Source organism: Betta splendens, chromosome 4 (genome assembly GCF_900634795.4).
Source record: "Betta splendens chromosome 4, fBetSpl5.4, whole genome shotgun sequence".
In the NCBI taxonomy this organism is placed as follows: Eukaryota; Metazoa; Chordata; class Actinopteri; order Anabantiformes; family Osphronemidae; genus Betta; species Betta splendens.
The window spans coordinates 7,600,780-7,624,230 of NC_040884.2; the positions used below are offsets into that span (position 1 = coordinate 7,600,780).

The window sequence follows — 23,451 nt, forward strand, 5'->3', positions numbered from 1 at the left end:
AAAGATCTCATCATTCTGGATTAACTAGGGGCTTTATAAGAAGTTACTGGGACATCCTCTTAGAGAATTAGTCATCCAGTCAGAGTGTTTCAGTGTCACAGGACGTGCCTAATTTTAGACATTCCTCAGGTGGAAGAAGACCGTTCTAGAAAAATTCAGTGTTAGTTAATGGCAAAGCTAGGTCAAGAGTTTTGTAGTTCTTAATTCAATCATATGTTCCCTCTTTGAATTCAGAACTAGAAAGTTAAAGGACGTCCATTGTTTTTGTACATTCATGTGTGCTAGTGTGTCATCAAGCTGCTGAGTTTGCTTCTGTTGAACTAGAAGAAAACACTTACATGTTTCACATTTACACAACTTTGCGCCAGTCTGAATCGTGCTAAAATTCTGTTTCTCCCTCACTGCTTGTGCAGCGTGCCCTTAGAAATAACGGTGATTGATCTTAGAAATACTACCACATCCACCTGCCACCATCTGTGGCAGAATGAGACAGGCCTTTTTTTTACACAGATGGGGTCATCAGCAACGCAGCAGGTTTACTACCTCAGTATAATCCCCGTGACACTTACACACAACAGCACGGCTCCAAAACGCCTCAAAACGGCTAACGACGTGTAGCTGTAGTCACGTGGTGCCCCGGGGCTCCTTCATATTCTATTCCGTGATCTAACGCCGTAATGGTGCTTCGTGGCACATCTAATGCGGTAAATGTTGTAGTTCGTCAGTAGCGTTTATGCGCACTGTCTCTTTAAATCATCCGTTTTAATCCTCAGCAGGGGTTCAAAAAGAAGATAGCGGTCCTTATTACGTCACACCCCCTCGTGCTTTCCTCCGTTTCACTTAAACGTGCGCTCGCTGTCTCCACCGACCAGTTGATTGTCACCGGGAGCGGAGCTGAGCGGCTCGTCAAAACGCAGATTTGGCGACGTTCGCCAGATGCCAGCAGCGGCGCAGGAGCGGTCCACAGACGCGTCCTCGCGGGATAGAACTCGATATTTATATATACATAGTTATATTGTGGGGAATTAAGCTGCCATGCTCCAGCGTAGACTCGCGCGCGTTATAGACGTTATACGAGGCGAATAACGGACGTTGCCGGATAGCGGCTCCGCGGTCGCGTGCGCCGGCAGGGCTCGCGCCAGAAACGCTCAGACCTCGAGCCGAGTTCGTTGATGTGGCCGTTAAGTTGATCTAATCAAGCGGGGCGCTGGCTCGAAAGCCTCTGCCGATGTCGGTCCATTTACTATTGTGCGCTTAGCTAGGCGGCTAACCGGGACGCGCCGCTGCCACTGGTGAACCGGCGTGCGCACGTTAGCGGAAGGATGATCGGAGGAAACGTTCGGCAGACGCTCAGCGAGGGCTCAGACTAAATGTCCAAACCCCATTCAGCAATTGGTTCTAACGATTATCCCAAGCAGCCGCGCACCGGTGCGTGGGCTCAGACCTGCCGGGGCCCGCTACCTTCTGGAAACCTGCCCGCAACGCCGAGAATGCGCCGGTGTCTTAATTTGGGAAACAAAGAATTGGGTTATTGAAGAGGGTGGCCCTAAGCCGGTTAGATAACTTAAGCTTGTTTTAGTATTTTCAGGTGCGCTAGCTAGCCGGTAGACGGATTAGCCACCCAGTCTGGACTGCGCCGCGCGCACGATTCCGCCCGTCGCTCCGTCGCAATCGTCCACGCTTTTTGTCGCGTGCGCCGCACCAAGATGAGCAGTCACGCCGGCGGCGCGGGGCCGGTGGCGGTGGAGCCCATGCCGGGATACTGGGAGCTCATGACCAGAGCCTCTTCTGCCATGCTGGACGCGTGGAGAGGCTGCACCGACTGCGGGCTGGAGCTCTCCAAGCGGACCCTCCGCGAGAACGCGTTCATCACCTGGAGCGAAGCCGCGCTCTTCTTCTTCTGCGCCTTTTTGTGGACGCAGGTCAGACGGGGACTGACGCAAAGTGTGTTTATGGTGAGTGAGACGCGGCGACAGCCCAGAGTGTAAACTAAACTAACCCCCCTTGTTGTCACAGTTCATGTGCATGCGTGCGTTGATTAGACGGGCTTAGCCGTTCATCTCTCTAATTACAAGCGCCGCAGGAGTGTGGTCTGTGCGTCTCCTCTCCCAGGGGCTCTGCTGAAGGCACGCTGCAGACGCGACAGCCAGTGACGGTGTGTGTGTGTGTGTGTGTACACACAAGCTGTGAGTCAGTAACAGACTTAAACAAATGTTTAAACCACTTACAGATCTAAAATAGAATACCAAGTCATGCGGAACAGAAACTTCACCCAGAATTCATCAGCTCGTCTGCAGCCGACTCAAGCACAGCTGCTGCATAGTTTCCCCAGTGCTCATCTGGGTCCTATGAGTCATTTACATGGTAGCAAGTTCAAATAGACCACATCAACTAAAACAGTAGATACAGTTGGGTAAAAGAACCTACTGTACATCTCTCCTCTGCTGCTCATTCGTCTGCAGTCGTTCTTAATGGACTGTCAACGGTGGTCCCTGCTTTACGCTCGACCCACGGCCACTTTCCGAACGCACAAAGGATGACTAATTGTGATAAACCCTCATTGCTAGTTGAATCACTGCACTTACTGCATCCGCATTATTTTTGTCCACTTCATTGTGGAAACGAGACATGTGAAGCATGACATCCTGCTACAGTGGCGTAAAATACAGCACTTCCTGTCCAGCATCTCTTCGAGCATCACTGTATTGTTTCGATCACAAAATAAGAGGCCAGATGCTCAGCCCATGTGCCGGCAGATTGGCCCCGTGCCCAGACCCCTCACGCTCTCTCCACCCCTCCACGTACTATCTCCACTCTCCATGCTAATGTGCTGCCAGCGAGGAGCCCCACTCGTCAGATAGCGCGTATGTGGTCTCCCGTTCGTTATTTTGCCGTCGCAATGGGTGGGGGTGGAGGATGATGAACGGCCTGATGATGATGATGCTGTAGCAGCTACTGTAGCACTGGACCCCATGTGGGAAGTCTGATGTGGTCACATGGTGTGGCTGTGTGTGTGTGTGTGTGTGTGTGTGTGTGTGTGTGTGTGTGTGTGTGTGTGTGTGTGTGTGTGTGTGTGTGTGCGCGTTACTGTGTTGTCCCCCCCCGCCTCAGTATTACGAGACCTGTGAGTGATGATGTGTTTTTAAATGTGGGTTGAACTGGAATCTGATGAACCTTTGTTTTTCCCAGTGCACGTGTGATGGAGATTATTGTGTGCATTCAGTACATTAGAGGTGAAGAGAGCTTTACATCAGACAAGATGAGGTCTGAACAGTACAACAGCCCTTTAAAGGTTGTTTAAACTTAGTAGTTGGGTTTTACAGTGTTGAAGTAAGTCACTGCTGATCTTCAGTGTCTTTATAAAGTGACTGAGCTATTGTATGCGCACAATAATCTCAATAAATTAGGAGTTGACATATTAATTAGTTTATGGTTTATGGGATGTTATCTTTTATTAAGCAAAGCTCTGTGCAGTCCCACGTTTAGTGAGACAGTGGCACCTGACAACTGCTGAGTAATGTTTTACCTGCTGTCAAACTAACATTGGTTTCATAACATGGTGCAATTAAATATACATCACCATAAACTGTCAAAAGCCTGTCAATTTGTCTGTCACAGTCAAGACAAACGTCAGATGATTTCACAGTTTCACAATTCATTTACACTGAATCTATCCGTTCTGGCTTTGGTTCAGTCCACATCAATCAGATAATTTACCAAGGTGCTGTAGCACATACACACCAGTTCCATAAAAGAAGATAAGCTAAAAACATGAGCGACGTCTCCATCGCCATCCTGGTGTTCCTGTCCACTGGACACTCTACAACCTCCAGCTTCTCACCACACTAGTAACAAATGTCACAAAAAGGCCTTTCGACAGTTTAGAAATACTTGACTAAATAAGCTCTCTGTAATATGCAAAATGTATTGTCACGCGTAGTCAAGTGCACGTCCTGTTTTTGTCTTTTAAACATCACTGTGCAGAAGCATGAGTTTAGCAGATGCTCATCTGCTGTTTTATGAAATGTGCATTGCAGAGGAGAAAGTGTAAAAAGAATCGTTGATAAATGAGACCGGGGAGGATGGACACATCAGACAGCATGAAAGGCAGAGGAGGGAATGATGGAACGGAGAGAAGAAGGCTCAGGGTGGAGTCAGCATGTACAGTAGCTGCTGACCGTTTACATAACTGCACGTATACATTATAAACAACAGGTCTGTCGCATGTACAGCTGTGTTCACTGACCACCTTTTACAAGTGTTCAGTAGAGCAGTCTGCCATAAATGCCCACACACACACACACACACACACACACACACACACTGCAGCAGTCCCTCAGACAGCAGAGCACAGTGTGCTTGGCAACCACAGCCTCGTAGCCCAGCTTATCTGCCTTTGTAAAAGCGAGCGGCACCACATCCAGAGACCAGAGATCCCAGATCACCTTCCACTAAGCCGCTGCTCATTCTTGTGCATTAGAGCCGCAGAGAGCAACCTAATACTGGATTTGTGGCTGGGAGGAGGGGGGGGGGGTGTTATCCTATCAACCATAAGTGCCCACTCAGGTGAAATGTTCTTGTAATTCTGACTGTGATTGCAAACAACTGCTGTAAAGTTTGGTGATGAGTCATCTCTGGTTTCCTCCCGTCTGCTGCCCTGACTCCGCTATGTAAACCATCACCACATGGCCCTTTAGGCAAGCAGCACTTTTGCCATCACCAGACATATGATCTGCTGCGTGTGCTTCAGCATGTCATACATAATAAATACAACCCACTTAAGGGATTACAAATCCGTCAGACACACTTTTCCCTCACAGAAACCTAAAGCCATAACTCTGATGGTTGTAACTCTTGTATAGCCACTTGTATTTGTTGTATATCAGCTATACTGATATATATTCTATGGCATATTACATATATGGATAATTCTCTGTGCTCCATGTCCAAATGAATGCACAGCTTTTTCACCATTTTTGACTACTGTAGCAGTTGGCAAATTAACTGATAAAAACATTACTTGACTGTTCTGTATCAAACGAATGTGTTTGTAGGAGCCTGTTTAAACACAGCGTGTTAGAATCACAGATGCAGGACTATCAGTGATTCCACTACAGTAAGAAACAGGTTGGCTGTTTGTGTGCTGCAGGTATTGATTCCCAGCCAAAGTAGGATCATAAATCAGCTCCCGTCCTGCACCCTGACCAGCTGACAGACGCTGTAGCTGTGACCGACAGGTCTTTTGGTCTTTTGACTCCTTTTACCGCGTTTTCGCTCTGCGCCGCCCTCATTTTCCATCAGATTGATGCTGGACAGGCTGTCGTTAGTGAGACTGTGGGTCTCGTCTGCCGAGGTCACTGTAAGCGAGCATTGACCGGAGCAGCTCATGTCCGTCTGCAGTGTTTGCACAGTGTGCGTGCTTCAGCCAGGTCAAAAGGCTTTTGATAATGAGAGGCTGCCTCATTGTATGAGCTCAATCAAGACTTCACTGCGCAAAATGTCATCCAATTATACACGTGTGTAGTTTGCTTTACAGAACTCATATTACTTCACATCTTTCTCTCATCCCTACAATCGTCCCAATCATTGTGTTCTCATGTTTGACTTGCAGAACGGTAGAAGAAGTAAATAAAAGACAGTAAAGATATAGTATAGAAAGTTTTAAAAGACTAGCTTTAACACTTTAGATGAGCTAAAAGAGTTATAGAATGACAGAATAGAAGCTAAACACACACACACAAACACACACACACACACACACACACACACACACACACACACACACACACACACACACACACACACACACACACTGATAAGCATTTACACTGTTTCTATTGTTCCTCTCTCTGCTGCCTATGGGGTGAATACTGCATTATGAATGACAGCCATATGTCTCCTATCTGTCAGTCTGGACAGCGATCAGCTCGACTCACATCCTTTCTTCTCACTGAGGCTGTAACCTGCTGTCTCCTTTTTCTGAGCTCTTTGTGTTGCTCTTGCTGCTCCACAAATACAAGAACAAAAATGGCACATATACATATATATTTGTTTTACTTACATGGTTGTATGTGTTGTGTGAAAGAAATGCACAAGGTTGCATATTGTGACATATGCAGAAAAATGTCTCTGCCTAATTATTTGTTATAACAGACCTTTATAAAACATATGCAGGTGAAGCTTAGAATTTTCATTTCGTTTTTGCCAGTGTTGTTGTTGCTTTTTGTGCACTGTGTGATTAGAGACCTTGGATTTCACTTAGTACTTGTGTAGTTTATGTAGAAGTCGTTTTTAAACTTGTACTGTAGCCAGGGTTCTGATGACAGACTGATGAACCTCAAAAAACGTGTTTGCTACATTAAAAGAGGAAATAGCAGCTCACAGCTACAGATATTAAAGATATAAGACAATGAGGAAATGGGGAAATCATGAGTTGCAATGTTACACAGCACTTTGCAATAAAGTCTAATTTACCTCAACTCAAATCTCACATTATTGAACATTAGAAACCCAGTACTACTCCAAAGATTTTACCAGTTTGTAATTTCTCTTTCTATTATGAAAACCCCAAAGCTACTTTGCAATAAATTAGTGGGAGTGTAGGTTTAAGTGTATGTTACTCATTTAATGGTGAAATACTTCCACTGTGTATTTACTTTAAGGCTCCAGGGATCAATTTGAAAAGCAAATATGGGCCTAATCCCTGTATTGGCTTCATGTAATAGACGCCAAACAGGTGCAGCTGCTCTCTTTCTCTCTCGCATACGAACACAGCCACAAATACACACCCCAACATGTGGTTGTGCAAAGCGTACGCATGACTTTAATGTATTTATGTCACGGGGACAGAAAACATTGTGAGTCTAAGTTTGACTCTTCACGGGAGCCGCATAATACTTTTAAAATAGAAGCCCTCACAGGCCTGGGAACCCACCAAGGTTACAGTGTGTGTGTGTGTGTGTGTGTGTGTGTGTGTGTGTGTGTGTGTGTGTGTGTGTGTGTGTGTGTGTGTGTGTGTGTCTCATGTGGATGTTAGGTGGATCATCACTGACTGGTCGTCATCAGACCAGTCACGTACCTGTGTGCAAATTGTTTTGCCCAGTGGTGACAGTGTCCCATAAAATCATGTGTTTTTAGTCAAATCAAGTTCAGATGTTCAGGCAGCAACGAGTGCTGGCCATCTGGAGCAACGTGTGGTGTGTGGTGGGCCAGCAGAGGAAAAACATACAAATAACACCACATGCTGTTTTACGTTCTAGTCCAATACGTTCACATAGTTCTTCTGTTGTGACTTGGACCTTTAAGGTTCATCTAATTAGGATCCTTTTCCTTTGGTCTTTACGGGACATCTGTTATTTACCAGGCTTCTGATGCTATGATACTGAACCCTATACATAAAAATATCATACACAGAATCACATCCTGCATTGGATCACTGAGTGACTGTTTCTCTACCGGGTGTTCTTTTACAACTAGAATTGCTGAAATAATTGTACTTTAACAAACATCAAAGATAAACAGGGCATATGCACTTGCATATATATAAATAGTCTAAAACCCATCCATTGCATAAGACTTTGTAAATCCTATTTGCCGCCAGTCTGGAAAAAGATGCAAAGAGAACAGAGGGCATGACACCAAGACGAACACGTGACGTCAGACCCAAAGAGAGGCCGCTAGACAGAGCAACGCTAGACAGAGCTGAAGGAGTGAGCCAGAGCCAGCCTCATTGAACAGATCCGCACACGCGCCAGCATCCTGACTCACTGGCCCAGTTTGTCTCCTTATGCAACGAGCAGCGCAGTCCATTCATCCGCTCTCATGGGCTGCTCGCAGACAGGGCAGACAGGCGGCTGAGGCGCTTCAGCCCATGGAGGGAAGGGAGCACAGCTGCAGGTAGGAGGTCCAGCTGCAGAGCAGAGGGAGTGGGCTGCAGCGTCACTGCTCCGTTGCTAAGCGAGACACATTGTAATTAGGTTTCTTTCACATGGACTCTATTGCTGCCTCATAAGATCTTTTATGCTTCAAGCTTGAGATGTCTTACACTACTCAGGGAGTTACCCAGGAGGGAGGCCTCTGGATGGCAACAGGCTCTGCTGAATTCAAGGCCATGGTATTTATCTGAACGAGGACAAATGCATGATTCCAGTGTCCTGTCTGCTCGACCCGCTACGCCCACAGAGTGTGGGCTGGCACAGAAAGCAAGGCGGTGGATGGATGCAGTGGGCGGATGGGACACAGAGATGGTGGGTCGGGTGGCACCCAGCGAGACAAGAGTGGACCCGTTGGCAGGCGCTTATATAATCACCGAGTCTGCATTTGAAACAAAGCCGGTGCTGCTGCTGACGGACCGTCCCTGTGTGAAAGATGCGTCCCACCGCTAACAGCGTAAATGGCTCTGTGCTCGCAGCCAGTGCCCGTGCGCTGTGATTCATGCGGTGGCACACCTAGCACTTAGGGCCTTGGCCCGGCGCCATAGCTGCTAATTAGCAGACAAAATAAATAACAAGGCTGTGGGGGAGAGGATGCACGGCTCTGACCACTGCCACAGCACTGCAGCATCCCAGTGCAAACCGCAGGTAAAGTCAGTGGCAGAGGGAGGTGTAGAGCTGGGGTTGATGGTCACAGGAACCTGTGTCAGCCTTGTGACTGCGTTGTGCCTGTGTGTGTGTGTGTGTGTGGGGGGGGGGGGGGGGGGGGGGGGGATGGAATACTTGGGGGGTTATGCAGTGTGCTGACAGCTGGCTTCTATAAATAAATGCTGCAAGCAGAGGGGAGACCCGGGGGTGGACAGCAAGGAGGAGAGATGGAGCGGGTGCTGATAAAGGTGGAGCTGATGGTGAGCGTCGCAGTCCAGCATCTCCATCACCTCCATCACCTCCAGCATCCAGGGAGGTCGTGTGACCACTGCTTTTCATCTACCTGTCACCTGCTTGTTGCGGCTGTTGCGCTTTTCTGCGGTTTCCTGCCCTATTTTTGTTTTCGACTCTCAGCGATGCAGGAAATTACAGTCAGAAAAGGAAATGACAGAGAAGCACGAAGAACACAGGTTCTGTTAGTTCATCAGCAGCCGAGCCTTGTCTGACAATGTCCTGTAGAGCAGCGGCTGATTAAATGAACACTGACGCCGGCATGTGCGGCCTCCAGTTACACTTTCATCACTTTCATCACAGTGTGTGTGTGTGTGTGTGTGTGTGTGTGTGTGTGTGTGTGTGTGTGTGTGTGTGTGTGTGTGTGTGTGTGTGTGTGTGTGTGTGTGTGTGTGTGTGTTTGAGGTACTGAGCTGGGTTTGGTTTCCTGTCTTGGCCCGGCTGTCCTGTCTGATTGACTGATGCATCCATAAACTTCCTGTGGGTTTAACGTCGTTACGTGCTCAGCGTTTCTCTGAATCCTTCCCTTCTTCACACTGACGGTTAGATTGTTAAGGATGGAGATGGCGCGTCAGTAAACAGGTGGGCGGGGTCTCCTTATCGGGCCCAGCGCTCGGTGCTTTCTCTCTGACTTCCTCTGTCAGAGGAACCAGACGCAGACAGTGTTTCTGTGGCTGAGCAGCCATTTGCATGAGAACACGCATCCTCCCTGAGCAAAGCGGCCTCTGAACAGAACCCTGACACTGGTACGGACGGGTCGGCTTACACTTTCTAGTGACTCCAGAGGAAAATGTATAAATAAGTAAACACTGAGCTGACGCTTATTCTTAACACTGCTCATTTTAAGTTTTCAATTAAAAGTTTACACTTAATGCTCAGGAGGTTTTTGTCTGGTTCAGTTTGTCTTTACTGATCTGTTCTGTTACAAAGACATTCGACCTTTTACAAAGGTACATTTTCACATCACCACTGTTTTGATTTTTTAATACTTCTGTAGAAACAGTGACATGTCAAATCGTCTTGGGCCTCACCCCCTGACTGAACGTGACCCCCTGTCACCTCCTCTCCCCCGTGTCTTCACCTCCTCTCCCCCGTGTCTTCACCTCCTCTCCCCCATGTCTGACTGCACCTTCTCTCTCTGCAGCCTCTGTCTCGCTGGTGCAGGCTGATGCCCAAAGATGCTGCCAAGATGCCAGAGAGCGCGTGGAAGCTGGTCTTCTACACCATGTCCTGGTCCTACAGCACCTACCTGCTCTTCTTTAGCTCCTACTCCTTCTTCCATGACCCGCCTTCTGTCTTTTACAGTAAGTGTTGACATTCCGCATTGCATGGAATCAGTGGACTCCACTGCTCATTAAATACTATGATAAACAGGTTAGTTTGAATTGCTACATGTAGATCTTTAATTACTTTTGAGTGTTTGCAGCCTGTTAGAGTGAATTAATGTGAAGCTGAGTCTAGTCCTAGACTCTGTGGGGATACTTTGAATATTCAAATAGATGAATATTTAAAGTCATGCACATCACATACGTCTGGTGGATTAGGAAGCAATAATGCATGTTCTCAGTAAGTCAATAAAGAAAGTGAAGGACTGATGTTTATGACTTGCATGTTTCACTGGTGTGCTCTGGTTTATTGCTCATTAATCATGTTTATGATTAGATGGATTGAATTGAAAAGTAGAAATAGGTTCATACCCGTGTTCAGCTGGCACTGTTACATGTAGGTTGTTCACGGTCCTCAGACACCCACCTGCTGTTCTCTTCCCTGAAGCTGACTCATTCATTGATGGTAACGTGGAATCTTTTTTCTTCGCCTTCATCCAGACTGGGAGAGAGGTCTGCCAGTGCCTGCGGACATCGCCATCGCCTACCTGATCCAGGGCAGCTTCTACGGCCACTCCATCTACGCCACCGTCTACATGGACGCGTGGAGGAAGGACTCTGCTGTCATGGTGGTGCACCACATCATCACGCTGGCACTCATCAGCTTCTCCTACGCCTTCAGGTGATTGATTTTCATGTTTCTGCTTGGAACATTAGTGACTGAGACACCAGTTTAATACAGAACCACAGAACAGTGATTGATGCAAGTTCGTGAAACTAAGAAACGAGAGGGAGCCAAACCACAGCCTGCGGGGACGGTTTTTAATTCACTTAAATATAATCGGCGGTCGCTCTAATCTGTGCTGCTCTTCTTGTTGTCCTCGCCTCAGATATCACAACGTGGGCATCCTGGTGTTGTTCCTTCACGACATCAATGACATCCAGCTGGAGTTCACCAAGGTCAACGTCTACCTGAAGTCCAGAGGGGGAAGCTATCACCTGCTCAATGATGTCCTGTCCAACATGGTCTCCATCAGCTTCAGTATTACCTGGTGAGTTCTGACACACACACACACGCACACACACACACACACACACACACACACACACACACACACACACACACACACACACACACACACACACACACACACACACACACACACACACACACACATCATCCTATCAGCATCTTCGCCTGTTGTGTTTCACTGATCCTGAAGATGAGTAGCCGTGTATGATATTTCTATCCCTGCTCTTTACTGGGTTTGTGGCAGGTTCTGGTTCCGCCTCTACTGGTTTCCTCTCAAAGTGCTGTATGCCACATGCGTGTCCAGCATCCAGTCTGTGCCCAACATTCCGTTCTACTTCTTTTTCAACACGCTCCTCTTTGCGCTGCTGCTCATGAACATCTACTGGTTCTTGGTGAGGACACACACAGACCTGTGAATTCAGAAGCTTTGGGAGTTTTTTCCTGGTGCAATCAGGCAATCTAATATTTCTCTGCCTCCATTCCCCCTCCTCCTCGTAGTTCATCGTGGTTTTCGTCGTGAAGGTGCTGAAGATGAAGGAGGTGAATGATGTCAGGGAGTACGAGGACGAAGAGGTGGACAAGGCGGCGGCTGGTCTGCTCCGCGACTCTCAGGCAGAAACCGATGATGCTGGGAATCACAGCTCTGCACAGGGGTGAGCAGCACCTTCAGACCATTGACAGTCTGATAGCAAAACTTCACGAACCATGAAGCGGGTACCAACGTTGGATTGTTTGATTTTATATAATACTTGATGACCTTTTTCTTGGAATGCTGTGAGGAATAAATAATTGGCTCATGCTGAACTTTAAACTTGTTATAGGCCGTGTATCTGCGTGTCCCTGTGGCCTTGCGTGCACTGTATCTCTGATTATCACAGTAGCCTTTGACCATCGCAACAGAAACCAGTCACATCTTTGTGGCTTAATCTAAAGGTGTCACAGTCTAAGCTTGTTGATGTGGTTCAGCTCTAAACTCTTAGACTTCACATAAGTAAAGACTTTGTATCCACTGGCTTCTCCTCCTCCACTGAACAAGGACCAGCTCTTCTTCAGTTGGACCTGCTGGTCGCAGAGGTCTTCATCAGTGGGACTAATATCCCCTCGGCCTGTTAATATTTCACACCTGCTCATCACCTGACAGCCCGTCTTTTTCGGTTTGCAGGAACCACGTGCAGAACGGGGTCACCAAGGAGAAGCATCTATGACAAGCTCGCCATCGCCACCACTTGGAGCGGGGCTGCAAGTACAAGCGCGATCAGACACCTTGAAGGGAAGAGTGTCAGGAAAGAAAAGAGATGGCGTTAGGCTGCAGCCAGGTTTTATTTTTATATTTATCGTAGTCTGTCGTTTTGTTTTATTAGAACATTGTGAATGTGATTACAGGCGGCATTTTGTGTTTTTGTTGCTAGCTCTTTATTGCATAGATTCACGAAGCGACACCAGTTGGACTGAGAGTTGGATCAGGAGGAAACAGTTATGTGTCCTCCTGGTGATGCTTTACTACCGCCCGGTGCGTTCGTGTGTGTGTGTGTGTGTGTGTGTGTGTGTGTGTGTGTGTGTGTGTGTGTGTGTCTGCTAGACGTTTCAGGACGTAGACAGTAGCTGAGCCTTTACAGTCCTTTCGTTCACAACATTTCACCTCTCGACTCGTCTCACTCTGATCGACGGTCATGGCGTTTTTTCCACGTGGCGTTCCTGTACGAAAGGAGCTATTTTGTATTGTTTTTCCTCCAAGCATCTGTTTCTGCACTGACATGACGGCGCTCAAGCTGGTTGTAGTAATCACATCAAATGACTAGAGTTGAATTGAGCAGGTTTCAGTGTCATCGCGATTTAATTTGTTTTAACATATGTATTTGATTATTTAGAAGCCGCTGACAGGCAGCGGTGGCTTCTGGGGTTCAAGAAAAGGTAGAACAATAGTCCAGAACTGTGAGGAGGCAAACGAGCTGATTGTGGCATGCATGACACTGGAATGGCTTTGGAATGATGCTATGAAATCATCTACGAAAAATCCCCCTAGCTATTGTTGTAGGTACAACTTCTTTGCTAATGCTTTAACTTTGAAAAGGATCTTTAGAAGCCGCAGCAGCTACACGACGTCCGTGCACTCATAAACCAGAGTCCTGGACGGTTCCGTGGGTTCTGCTGCTTTGCTGCAGCTGTGTGTAGTGAATCCTCCTGACCAGACGTTAACGTTCCTACAGTCTCGATCGTATTCAAGCTCTTGATTTCGATGAACAGCTTGTGCTGCTCGAACAGGCTGCAGATGTCGTCTGTCTGCAGGCGACGGTTCCGCTTTTGTTTGTCTTCCACAACCTTCCACGACTCAGTGGAGCTGAAACTCACCAAAATGTCACTTTATTTTATTTTTCATTACCACATTCACTTCAGCAATTGTTGCTGATGCTGTAACTGAGGCTCTAGTTTACTTTATTTAGAAACTGCTGCTGTTTTGTTTTGTTTTTTTTTATTAGAGCACTGTATCACAGATGTGTTGTGTTTCTGCTGTATGAATCGCTGAGGTCTGATCACATTAGATTTCCACAGGGACCAATGCTCACCTACGCTGCGAGCATCGAGCTTCAGACTTAGGACTAAATGCAGGCGTGCAGTAGCCCCACATGTGTAATGTACGTTTCCTGTTGCTGTGTTGGATGTCAGACGTCAGGGCCCGTCATGACTGCTTCCACTCTCACTGAGTTCTGGCAGGAGGGGACCCACTTGAGGTTCTGGCAGCTCAACTGTGACTCGAGTTTCCGTAGTTGCTGGTATTCTTGTGGCTTCATGACAAACCAACAAACGAGCCCCTCGCTGGACTGGACTGGACGTGACGGTGCAAAGCTGCACGTTCGGTTCAGACACGTGGCTCTCGCCCGCTGCTTTGTGTGAACGGACGGCTGAGCTACTACTCATGTTGAGTGACATGGCAGAACATACGGCAAACAATATCAATTTGCACATATACACAGCGATGTTATTGTTTGGAAATGCTCTGCAGGTTTGGCCTTTTGTGGACAATCAATGATCTTGATATGACTCTCTTGCATCTAAGGACTAAGTACTGTATGTACTTTGCTAGATCGACTGTCTTATTGCAAACCTTTCATTTCTTTTCGATGGCATTTTGTGAAGAATGTCCCTGAATTCCTACAGTGTCACTGTGTGCACGACAGAGCTCAGATGTGTCCTGATTGAAGCTACAGCTTGGGGAAGTCATGATTTGCTCTTGATTTCATTTTCTTAGACAATTTTCTACGAGTGGCACATGAAGGTATTGTTTGGCACATGTAATACATAACTAGTATTATTATGAAATAACATGGACAAAGAGAATTTCCGATTTGAGACTGGCAGTTGAGCCAGCGTTTAAACAACTAGCATGTGGAGCTCAGTTCAGTCCAACAACCACCCTGTGACGTGCGTTGATGTTTAACGCCTTTAACTTCCAAACCGAGCTGCACTCGGTTTGTGTTGCTATGAGAACAGTATGATCCTAACATCCCTCCACCTCTTCAGACCCCAGATCAGCACAGGAAATGCGACAGTGACGGCAAAAACCTGGCGCTGCGTTTGCCGACTGAGCACCAAGTCAGCAGCACTGACACGGCTCTCGCTGCGAAGCCTGTGGGACGTGCTGCTGTTCAGGGGTGGACGTGATCTGGACTGAACTGGCTCACAGGCTTCGCTCCATTAGAACACAAACCATCTCCATTAATGTTTCGATTGTGCCAAGAGCCAGTGAGAGCAGCAGCCCTGGAGGTACTTCCTATAAATTGCACTGTAATTTATTAGCATTATTTTTATTGTTAGCTGAACAAAATTTAAAAATTTGTATTACTTTCTGGAAAGAATATTTAAATGTTTTAATGATACATGTGTACTATACAAATGGCCCCATTTTTTCCAAACTCTGTAAAACCTGGATGAAGACTGCTCTTTTGTAACTTTACTACCATTCAGTCAATGCTATTGATTTAATTTTTTCCCATAAAATAAAAAGTCAGTAAACTAGACACGACTTTTGTGATTTATTGTCAATCACATCTGAGATCATTTTCATTGCAAAGATCAAGTGTTGTGGATGAGGTGAAACAGAGTTCAGGCCCGAGGAGAGTTCATTTCAGTGCACAAACGTCAGCTGCTAATAAATAATTTAAAATGTTTTATGTACGACACAGTTTTTTCTCGTGTTGTAAATAAGAGAAATCCTGTAATTGTTGCCATGGCGACAGTTGAAGGTGCCATGCAGTAACACGAGGAAAAGTTCACCACTATGAGGCAACACTGAGGCTGACAACAGGTCGAGGAAGCAACAGTGTGGTTGAACACACGGTCAAACTCAGTCAAATCCTCTTTATCAATCAAAACTTGTGCTACTGCACCAACATCATTTTTATCTCATCCAGGATACAAAACAAAACACTAGGGCTGGAAAAATCACATCACGCGATTATAGTGAATCAAACAGAAAACGTGACAAAACACACAAAGACGTCAAGGTGGGATCTGCTTAAACTCTGTACCTACACACTGTATATGGGGATATATGGAAGGTTTCATACACAGTAATGAATGGTCAGATACATAGCTTTAAATTTCTTTTAGTGACTTAACTACCATCTGGTTTATCTAAACACTACTTCACATTTTATTTAGACAACTTGTCTTTTGCGTAAACTTTGTGTTTTAACATTTTTATTCACTGAGCTTTTACAGGTTAAGTTCACATTTTTAGATTAAGACAGCACTCGATAGATAACATGTCCATGCTGACATGATTCTAAGAGTCTGAACTTGTAGTTTCCTCAGCCTGAAGCTGATTTTATATACAGCTGGACTTCAGAAACACTACAGAAATGCAGGACGACGACGGTGGTTGATTACAGCGACTGATCCGAGTACTGTATTAAAATAAAAATTTGAATCTCTCCTTTACCAAAAGACACCTGGGCTAAACTCTGCAATCTGTTTCCTCCTCTAGCTGCCCGAGACAACGTGACATCAGTTTGGCAGAATAATCACTCGTACGCTTAAAATGGGAGTGAAGAGAGATCGGTGCTACCGCGACATCACAACCTCTCACTCTCATCCAGACCTCTGAGGCGTGGACAGATGGTTTACATGTCGCATGAGAGGCGAGTAATGAAATATTGCAAATGCGATGGATTATCTGATACAAATAACAAGACATCTGCTGAGAGAAAGAAGATTCCTGATTATCTGGCCCACAAGACCAGGTGGATTAAGCTGGCAGCAGGACAGGATCTGACATCATAGTTTGTGGATCATGAAGAAGGAAACAAAGGTGATTCTGCTGGTTTGAAAACAATCGCAAGAACAGCAGCTGTGTTCTTCCTGGCTAGAGTTTTTGATTTCAGGAAACAGGTGAGGTCTGGAGGAAAACAAAGTGTTGTTTTGCTTTAGTGGGTCTTTGTCTTGGGCTGGGTGATCCTGCGGACAACACTGTACAGGACTCCGAAGTTCTGAAATTAGACCACACAAGCAGAGATGGGTTAATGTCACGTTTCTAGAAAAGGGAATATCTTTTAAAAGTGAATCAAGTAAGAATGCTCTCCTGTCAAAAATGACATACATCTAATATGGCATGTGTCCTGAAGGAGCTGAATACTGCAGGTCTTACCTGGATGGCCAGATACATCATCCCCAAGTAGCCGGCGATGCAGACAGCAAGCAGCAAGTCAAAAAATGCAGGCTTCACTCTGAAAGAGCAAGAAGGAGAGCAAAGTGAGAGCACTCACATTATGCGATGGCTGTGAATGTTTGAATATTGAGCCATGAGCTGAGGATCATTTAAGTGACAGTAGATGAGAATGAACTGCTTTAGCAGTGTACCTGTAAGCATTCATAGTCTGTTTGAGCTGGTCATAGAAGACGAACTCTGGGTCCCTGACAAAGACACACAATAAAATCGTTGGCAGGAAAGTGACTGCATTAAATGTTGTGTTCTGCATCGGTCATTTCATGAAGCTCCACCTTTTGTCTGCTTTGACGTAGTGTCTCTTGACGTCCTTGAGGTAGCGGCTGAGGTGATACTCCAGAGTGGAGACCACGCTGCTGTCTTTGTCCATCAGCTGAGCAGCTCGGGGCTGCGCAGTCAGCCAGTCCACCACGGCTGAAAGCTGCTCCTCCTGCACCTGCTGATGCGACGCAGGGCAGAAAAAACATTCACATGATTCCATTCTTTGTGACAAAGTGGGTCGTGTGTGGTTGTCAGACGATGGGCTGGGGCCCATTTCAATGCACGTTCAGCTAGTTCCTGAATTTAAACATCAAATCTCTCTAAACTCTGCCAATGAAATCCCACACTTTTAAAACACACATTTACTAGTACCGGACTGTTAGTGACTTACCATTTGTTCAGTGAATATCTGCAGGTCTGCAGGGGCTCCCTGTGATGTAAACAGAGCAGCCAAAACATCAGATCACAGGCACAAAACAGGTTTAGTGGGTTTTTCCATACAGGTTTTGTCTTTCTGTACCTTCTCTGTGAGGTTGTAGATGAATCTGGCCAAAGCCTCTGCTACCACCTTGGTGTTCCTGTTGAGCTTTTTCACATCTACATGAGGCCTGCGAGAGATAGAGGGTGAAAAAGTCAAAACGCCAGAATATGAGAACTAAAGTTGGGCACTGATAGATCTGACCACTATGGCACTGTAGTCTCACCAAAGGGGGAGTAAGAAATTGGTTAAACAAAGCAAAAATGATGCAGTGAAAAAAAGAGGAGATGGGTCTCCAACACATAACATATAGGTGACAGCAGCTTTATTTGATTAAAAGACTTCCGGTAAAGAACCCACCCAGCAGGGGGCTCCCCCGCTCCGTGGCGAGAGGAGAGGGACACTGACCGCACGTCCATGATGCTGGAGCGCTGAGCCAGGCGGTGTGAGGGCAGATGCGACAGAGTGAAAGCCGGCAGCCGGCGAATCCCAAAGCGCTCGTGCTCCCAGGCCAGCATGTCGTCAGCCAGGTTGATTTTCTTGTGAACCATAGAGAACTTGACCTCTGGGTACTGGCTACTAACCACCTGGATAAACACACATAAGGTGGTAGTGATTATAGGTTTAAACCCATGAGGGATGCTTTGCTTCGGCTGATTTTTGCAGTGGCAGGTCAAAGACTACAGTACGTACTTGAGGTTATCACACATTAACATGTGTAAAGTGTCACTATACTTACGAGTTCCAGCTCTCTGAGCAGAGAATACTGAGGAGTTCCCTCTTTAGGGGGTTTAGACACATGAAGGTGCAGAGAGTCACTGTTCCCCAGAGTGTCCAGACACAAAACGAAGGCTACGTTGTCCTGCAGAAGACTGGAGTCTATTGTTGTATGGGGGAAGAGCAGATTGGGAAGGTTAATAATGAGCCAAAAACCTGTCCTCTGTAAACTTTCTACTATTTAATAATGAGACTATAATAAAAGTCAACAGTGCCTGTGTGGTCCAGATTATCCTCCAACCAACGTTTAGTGCCCTGGTAGTTAAACTTTCCTCCACCAGACACAAAGAAAAGAAGATTGTACCTAGACAACACAACAAGGTTTATACAAAATGACTTAAATCTGAAGGAAGAAGATGTGTGACACAAGACTAAACACTACAGACAAAACAACTGGATGTAGAGCAACACATGAAGGTAACGGAAAAGGAACAACATAGTTTTCACAAACACTACTACAGTAAGGTGAGAGTGCAGCCCAGAGCTTCTCTTACGCATCTGTGTTAAAATAACAGGGTGTTGCTGTTTGGGTTTTATGATGTCATTACTCACCCAGCGTGTGTCCTTTTGTAGGTGTAGAGTTTGGAGAAGAGACGCGCCAGCTCCAACAGCATTGACACTCCACTGCCGTTGGAGTCCGCTCCGTATGACAGCCACTGGACACAACAGAGGCACATTTATTTCATGATCGTTTTTTTGATTTGTTTTCAGGTTTGAACTGCTATTAGTCTTGCATACAGTTCCAAATCTTTGATTATGTGAATGCTGTGAAGGTAAAACATACGGGAGCAACACCGAAGGAGTCATAATGAGCCACAATGACGATAGTGGGCAAATCCTCTCCTCCAACTCCAGCCAGCCGTCCCTGGCAAAGACACACAACACACGACCAACCGTTAAAACTATCATTAACACTGCTGGCTTCAAATCAATGTTCAGTATGTCACCTCCAAACTGGTGATGGCCCAGTCACTGACGGCTTTACTCTGTGCTCCACTGGTGACCATCTGGAAGCCGTTGGCTGTGGCCGTGTGCAGCAGCACTACAACAAACACCAACATGAACTAAGAAATTCTTCTGTACATAATTTATCAACTTTTCTAGTATCTAAAACATCTAGTTTTCTAGTATCTAAAACATATAGTATCTAAAATATCTAATGGACATAGTACAGGTAGCTTCCCCGAGCGCTGCTCATGTGGCAGCTCACTGCTCCCCCAAGGGGGATGGGTCAAATGCAGAGAACAAATTTCCCACGGTGGGACTAGACTATTAAGGGTTAATTTCTTCTTCTTCTTCTAATGTCAGTCCATACAACAGATCCAGGGACAAGCTGATAACAGGCTCAAGTTTGTTTACCTTCAGCTGCTGACAAGGAACCCTGAGAGGAAGAGGAGGTCAGGGTTTGGGTGTAGATGGACAGGAGCTCATCGTCCTCCATAGCAAAGTAGACTGGGACAATAGTCTCTGTAGCCAACATCTCTGGCTCCAGCTCTATGAACTGCTACACAGGAAAAGACAGGCATGTGACTAAGTGAGTAATATCTACTGAAGAGCATTAACGCTCCCACTCATCGCTTAGAAAGTCTCTACTTCTGTAATGGTCTTTACATATAAACTGGCCATAGATGGGCACAACAAAATGTAACACATGATATTAAATGACATTGCTACCTGTACTATGTCCTGTGGCATTGCCGACATATTGCTGGGCAGGATGATGACCACAGCTCCTGCTGACTGGCGCAGGGCTTTCTGGTACTTCTCATAAGAGAAGTCTGCCAGTCGCATAATAACACAGCGGCGACTTAGTACCTCTGCCTCCACAGTACGAGCCTCGGTGTTCAGAATGGCGTTTCTGGTACCTTAAGAACCACATACACCCATTATCATAAACATCACTGATCTCCCAACTACATAAGCAAGTATGTTAGACAGAAACTGAGAACAAAGACTCTCTTCACCATCCCCCATTTCAACAAGCTATCAAGATATGTCATCACAACAAAAATGTGAAAGGAACAGAAGTCAACAGACATGTTTATGTCTTCATCTTGTGTGTTGTTGTATGACAAATGCTTTGCTAAAAATCTTATATTTCCTATAATAAATGGGGGCATCGAATCAAGGGGATACATGCGTAAGGATGACTCTTAAAATTAAGTTCAGGTAAATTAGCACGAAGCTGGTTGCTAGCTAAGATACATTAGCAGCTAGCTAGTGCCATCCTACATGCTGTCATTGAAATGTTGAGCGACTTTAAGCGAACGAGGATCTGTTGTACACCCGCCCAATGACGGTCCACGGGAATAAAGTAACGTCTCCGTTTATTCCCGAGCGACAGTGCAGAAGCAGCTGACTCACCGTAGGGCTGTCCCTGCAGGTCGTACTGCTGCATGCGGTACACCGTGAACTCATGTGCCGCCTCGGCCGGGAGCGGGGACACCAGGATCAGCACCGCGGGGATGAACACAATGAAGGTAAGGGGAAACGATGACTTGAACATGTTATCGAAAACCTCACTCGCCTCTTCAAACATCGTGGCGACTATACTGAAGGCAGAGATGGAGAGAAAATATCTTCAGCTGTCACCGCTCTGTGGAACTGACAGCCGGAAAGTCGCTTTAGCCACCAGCTACGGACACGCAAATCTGGACAGGCAAACGGCGAGGCGGCCCGACACTGGGCCTGGGCGACGTCGGGCAAAATAATTGTTTATGATTATTTGTTGAACAAAAGTAATAAACTGTAGTCGGCATTAAAGGTGCGGTTATTTGTGTAAAATATTAAGCTAATGGTTAAATGTTTAAAATTGAGTTGAATCAATGGTCCTTCAGGCATCTGCTAAGGCATCTATAACTGTGGAGTTAGTGTTATTTAATGACACTAGATGGCGCTGTACACCATGATGATGATGGTGATTATTATTATTATTATTATTATTATTATTATTGTCGTTGTTGTTGTTGTTGTTGTTGTAGCTGATTATTGCATTACACCTCAAGGAAAGACAAACAGTAGTAAATTAATACCTTTTTGTGACCTTTGACCTTGGGATTTGTACACTGTTTTGCTCATGTTCGACCTACAGAATATAACATTTAACAGCAAGTGTTGCTGTTATATTATAGAATAATATAATAAATATATAATAAATATAGAAATATTTTGTTTTACAACACTGGCAATACTAAGACTTAATTAAATATGGTAGCAGAGTGTGAAGCACTCAGCTGATGGTGGCTTTAAAGTCACTATGGGAGACTGCATTCATTTTCACAGTTTTTTTGTGCTGTTGTCCAAACAAAAGAGAATTGTAAGCAAAGAACTAATCTTATTTTAATGAGATTATGATCTACAAGGCAACAGACATATGTATTAAAATATGTGCATACTATAAATATTTTGTTTGTCACTGACTAACTTTGGAGCTAGAGGAAAGATTGTGGAATAATCTGTTTCCACCACTGTCTGGCTAAAATTGTATGATAATATCAATAAATAAGAGTAACACAAATTGAAAGCTTAAGTTGGGAGGAGCTGGAAGTCATATTCTCTCTCTCTCTCTCTCTCTGTCTGTCTCTCTCTCTCTCGCTCAATGCCTCTCCCTCCTGGGGCTGCTCTGCTAAGTGGAAGATTAATGCTGATATGATGTCCTGCCATCCCACTTAATGGACCTTGGCGTCATTATTTCCTGTTGTATGAGTAGTCCATGCCCAGGCTGGTGAGAGGGCAAGCAGCAAACAAAGCACAAAACCAATTTAGCGTGGACGTTGAAAGTCACTGTAATGATTTCACATTATTAAGAAATTATCATCTGGAGAACCGATGACTCACTGTCTGGGCAAATGGAAACATCCTCGACACAAAGACAAACGTAGAAAAGAACAATTGTTTCAACAGAAAGAGGATTCTTGTGTGGATGGTGCGTGAGCGGTTCGGCGACAGCCATGTCACATGCATCAAATTCCTTCAATTTCAAAACATCCTCTTAGAATTATGGGATCAGCCGACACGGCTCACATTTGTGTCACATTTGCACTTTTCACCGTGTCCTAGTAACGTACATGTCATTTTCTAACACGACTGTACACACACACACACACACACACACACACACACACACACACACACACACACACACACACACACAATGCATGGGCTGTTCCGTGTCCTCGTTTCTTTCCAGTGCTCCTGGGAGCGCTCTGAATCACACCGGCCCCTCGCTCCCGACCCCCGGCTGCAGAAAAACACTTTCTCTGTGTGAATACACAAAAGGTGCAGTCAGTGTGTGTGGGTAAGTACCGGATTAATGAGAGATTAGTTAGCCAGGAGTAAGTAAGCAATTTTTGTGTAGCATGCCTGTGTAAGTGGCCCCCCCGCTGGCCCTTCCCATTCTCAGAGGATGCTGGCATTTCGTCAGCACAGTGGCAGGTTGCTCAAACACTGGCCTCACTGATGCTAAACACTGAAGCACAGACTAGCACAGATTTACTGTACGAACCTCTTTCCTTCTACACACAATAGATATGACTGACTGACTTTCCTTTTAATCTCCCATTTGTGAGCGAAGCTGCATGTAGAGCTCGTTTTTCGTTCCCGTGGCTGTTTGCTGGAGGGGACGTCCCTGCGGCTTTTTCTCCTGGATCTTCTCGGACCTCGTCTTGTGTCCTCAGCGGCTGTTCTTGTGCTGCACCTGTTCCCTGCTGGGCTGCGATGTGCCGACTAGTCACTTTCCTCCCAGGGCGTCATATTTAAAACGTCACATGACGTTAAACATCTGTGAGGTTACGCGGTGCAAATGTCCCTGAATGAGGTGAGGTCACATCAACGCCCATATTCGTACATTATAATGCTTTTATTTTTAAATCTTGGTATACGTGGTCTGTGATGTAACATGCTGTGGCAGGCAGAACGTCACAGTACGTGAATGATCTACGGTCCACTGCTCTGACAGAGGATCACCGTCCTTATCTGCCCTTTGC

At 45.8% G+C, this 23,451-nt stretch overlaps 2 protein-coding genes across 6 annotated transcripts; one reads left to right on the top strand and one right to left on the bottom strand.

Moving 5' to 3' along the window:
• Positions 1-830: 830 nt before the first annotated feature.
• Positions 831-15,244, top strand: cers1 (ceramide synthase 1). Its single transcript, XM_029146314.3, has 7 exons — positions 831-1,955; positions 10,015-10,174; positions 10,697-10,877; positions 11,086-11,247; positions 11,473-11,620; positions 11,727-11,881; positions 12,391-15,244. Exons 1-7 carry the CDS (start codon positions 1,707-1,709, stop codon positions 12,431-12,433), a joined length of 1,098 nt encoding a protein of 365 aa, XP_029002147.1. The 5' UTR covers positions 831-1,706; the 3' UTR covers positions 12,434-15,244.
• Positions 15,241-21,141, bottom strand: ncln (nicalin). 5 transcript variants are annotated; one of them, XM_029146311.3, is made up of 15 exons: positions 20,831-21,141; positions 20,141-20,331; positions 19,826-19,967; positions 19,414-19,508; positions 19,251-19,331; positions 19,019-19,122; positions 18,682-18,770; positions 18,429-18,568; positions 18,050-18,276; positions 17,732-17,819; positions 17,603-17,641; positions 17,226-17,389; positions 17,085-17,138; positions 16,873-16,951; positions 15,241-16,714 (listed from the first exon to the last, which is right to left on the bottom strand). In XM_029146311.3, exons 1-15 carry the CDS (start codon positions 21,003-21,005, stop codon positions 16,652-16,654), a joined length of 1,731 nt encoding a protein of 576 aa, XP_029002144.1. In that variant the 5' UTR covers positions 21,006-21,141; the 3' UTR covers positions 15,241-16,651. The 5 variants fall into 5 exon arrangements, with proteins under 5 accessions (XP_029002144.1, XP_029002146.1, XP_029002145.1 ...); XM_029146313.3 differs by having other exon boundaries at positions 17,226-17,386; positions 18,098-18,276; positions 19,826-19,970; positions 20,831-21,140; XM_029146312.3 differs by having other exon boundaries at positions 18,098-18,276; positions 19,826-19,970; positions 20,831-21,139.
• Positions 21,142-23,451: the final 2,310 nt, after the last annotated feature.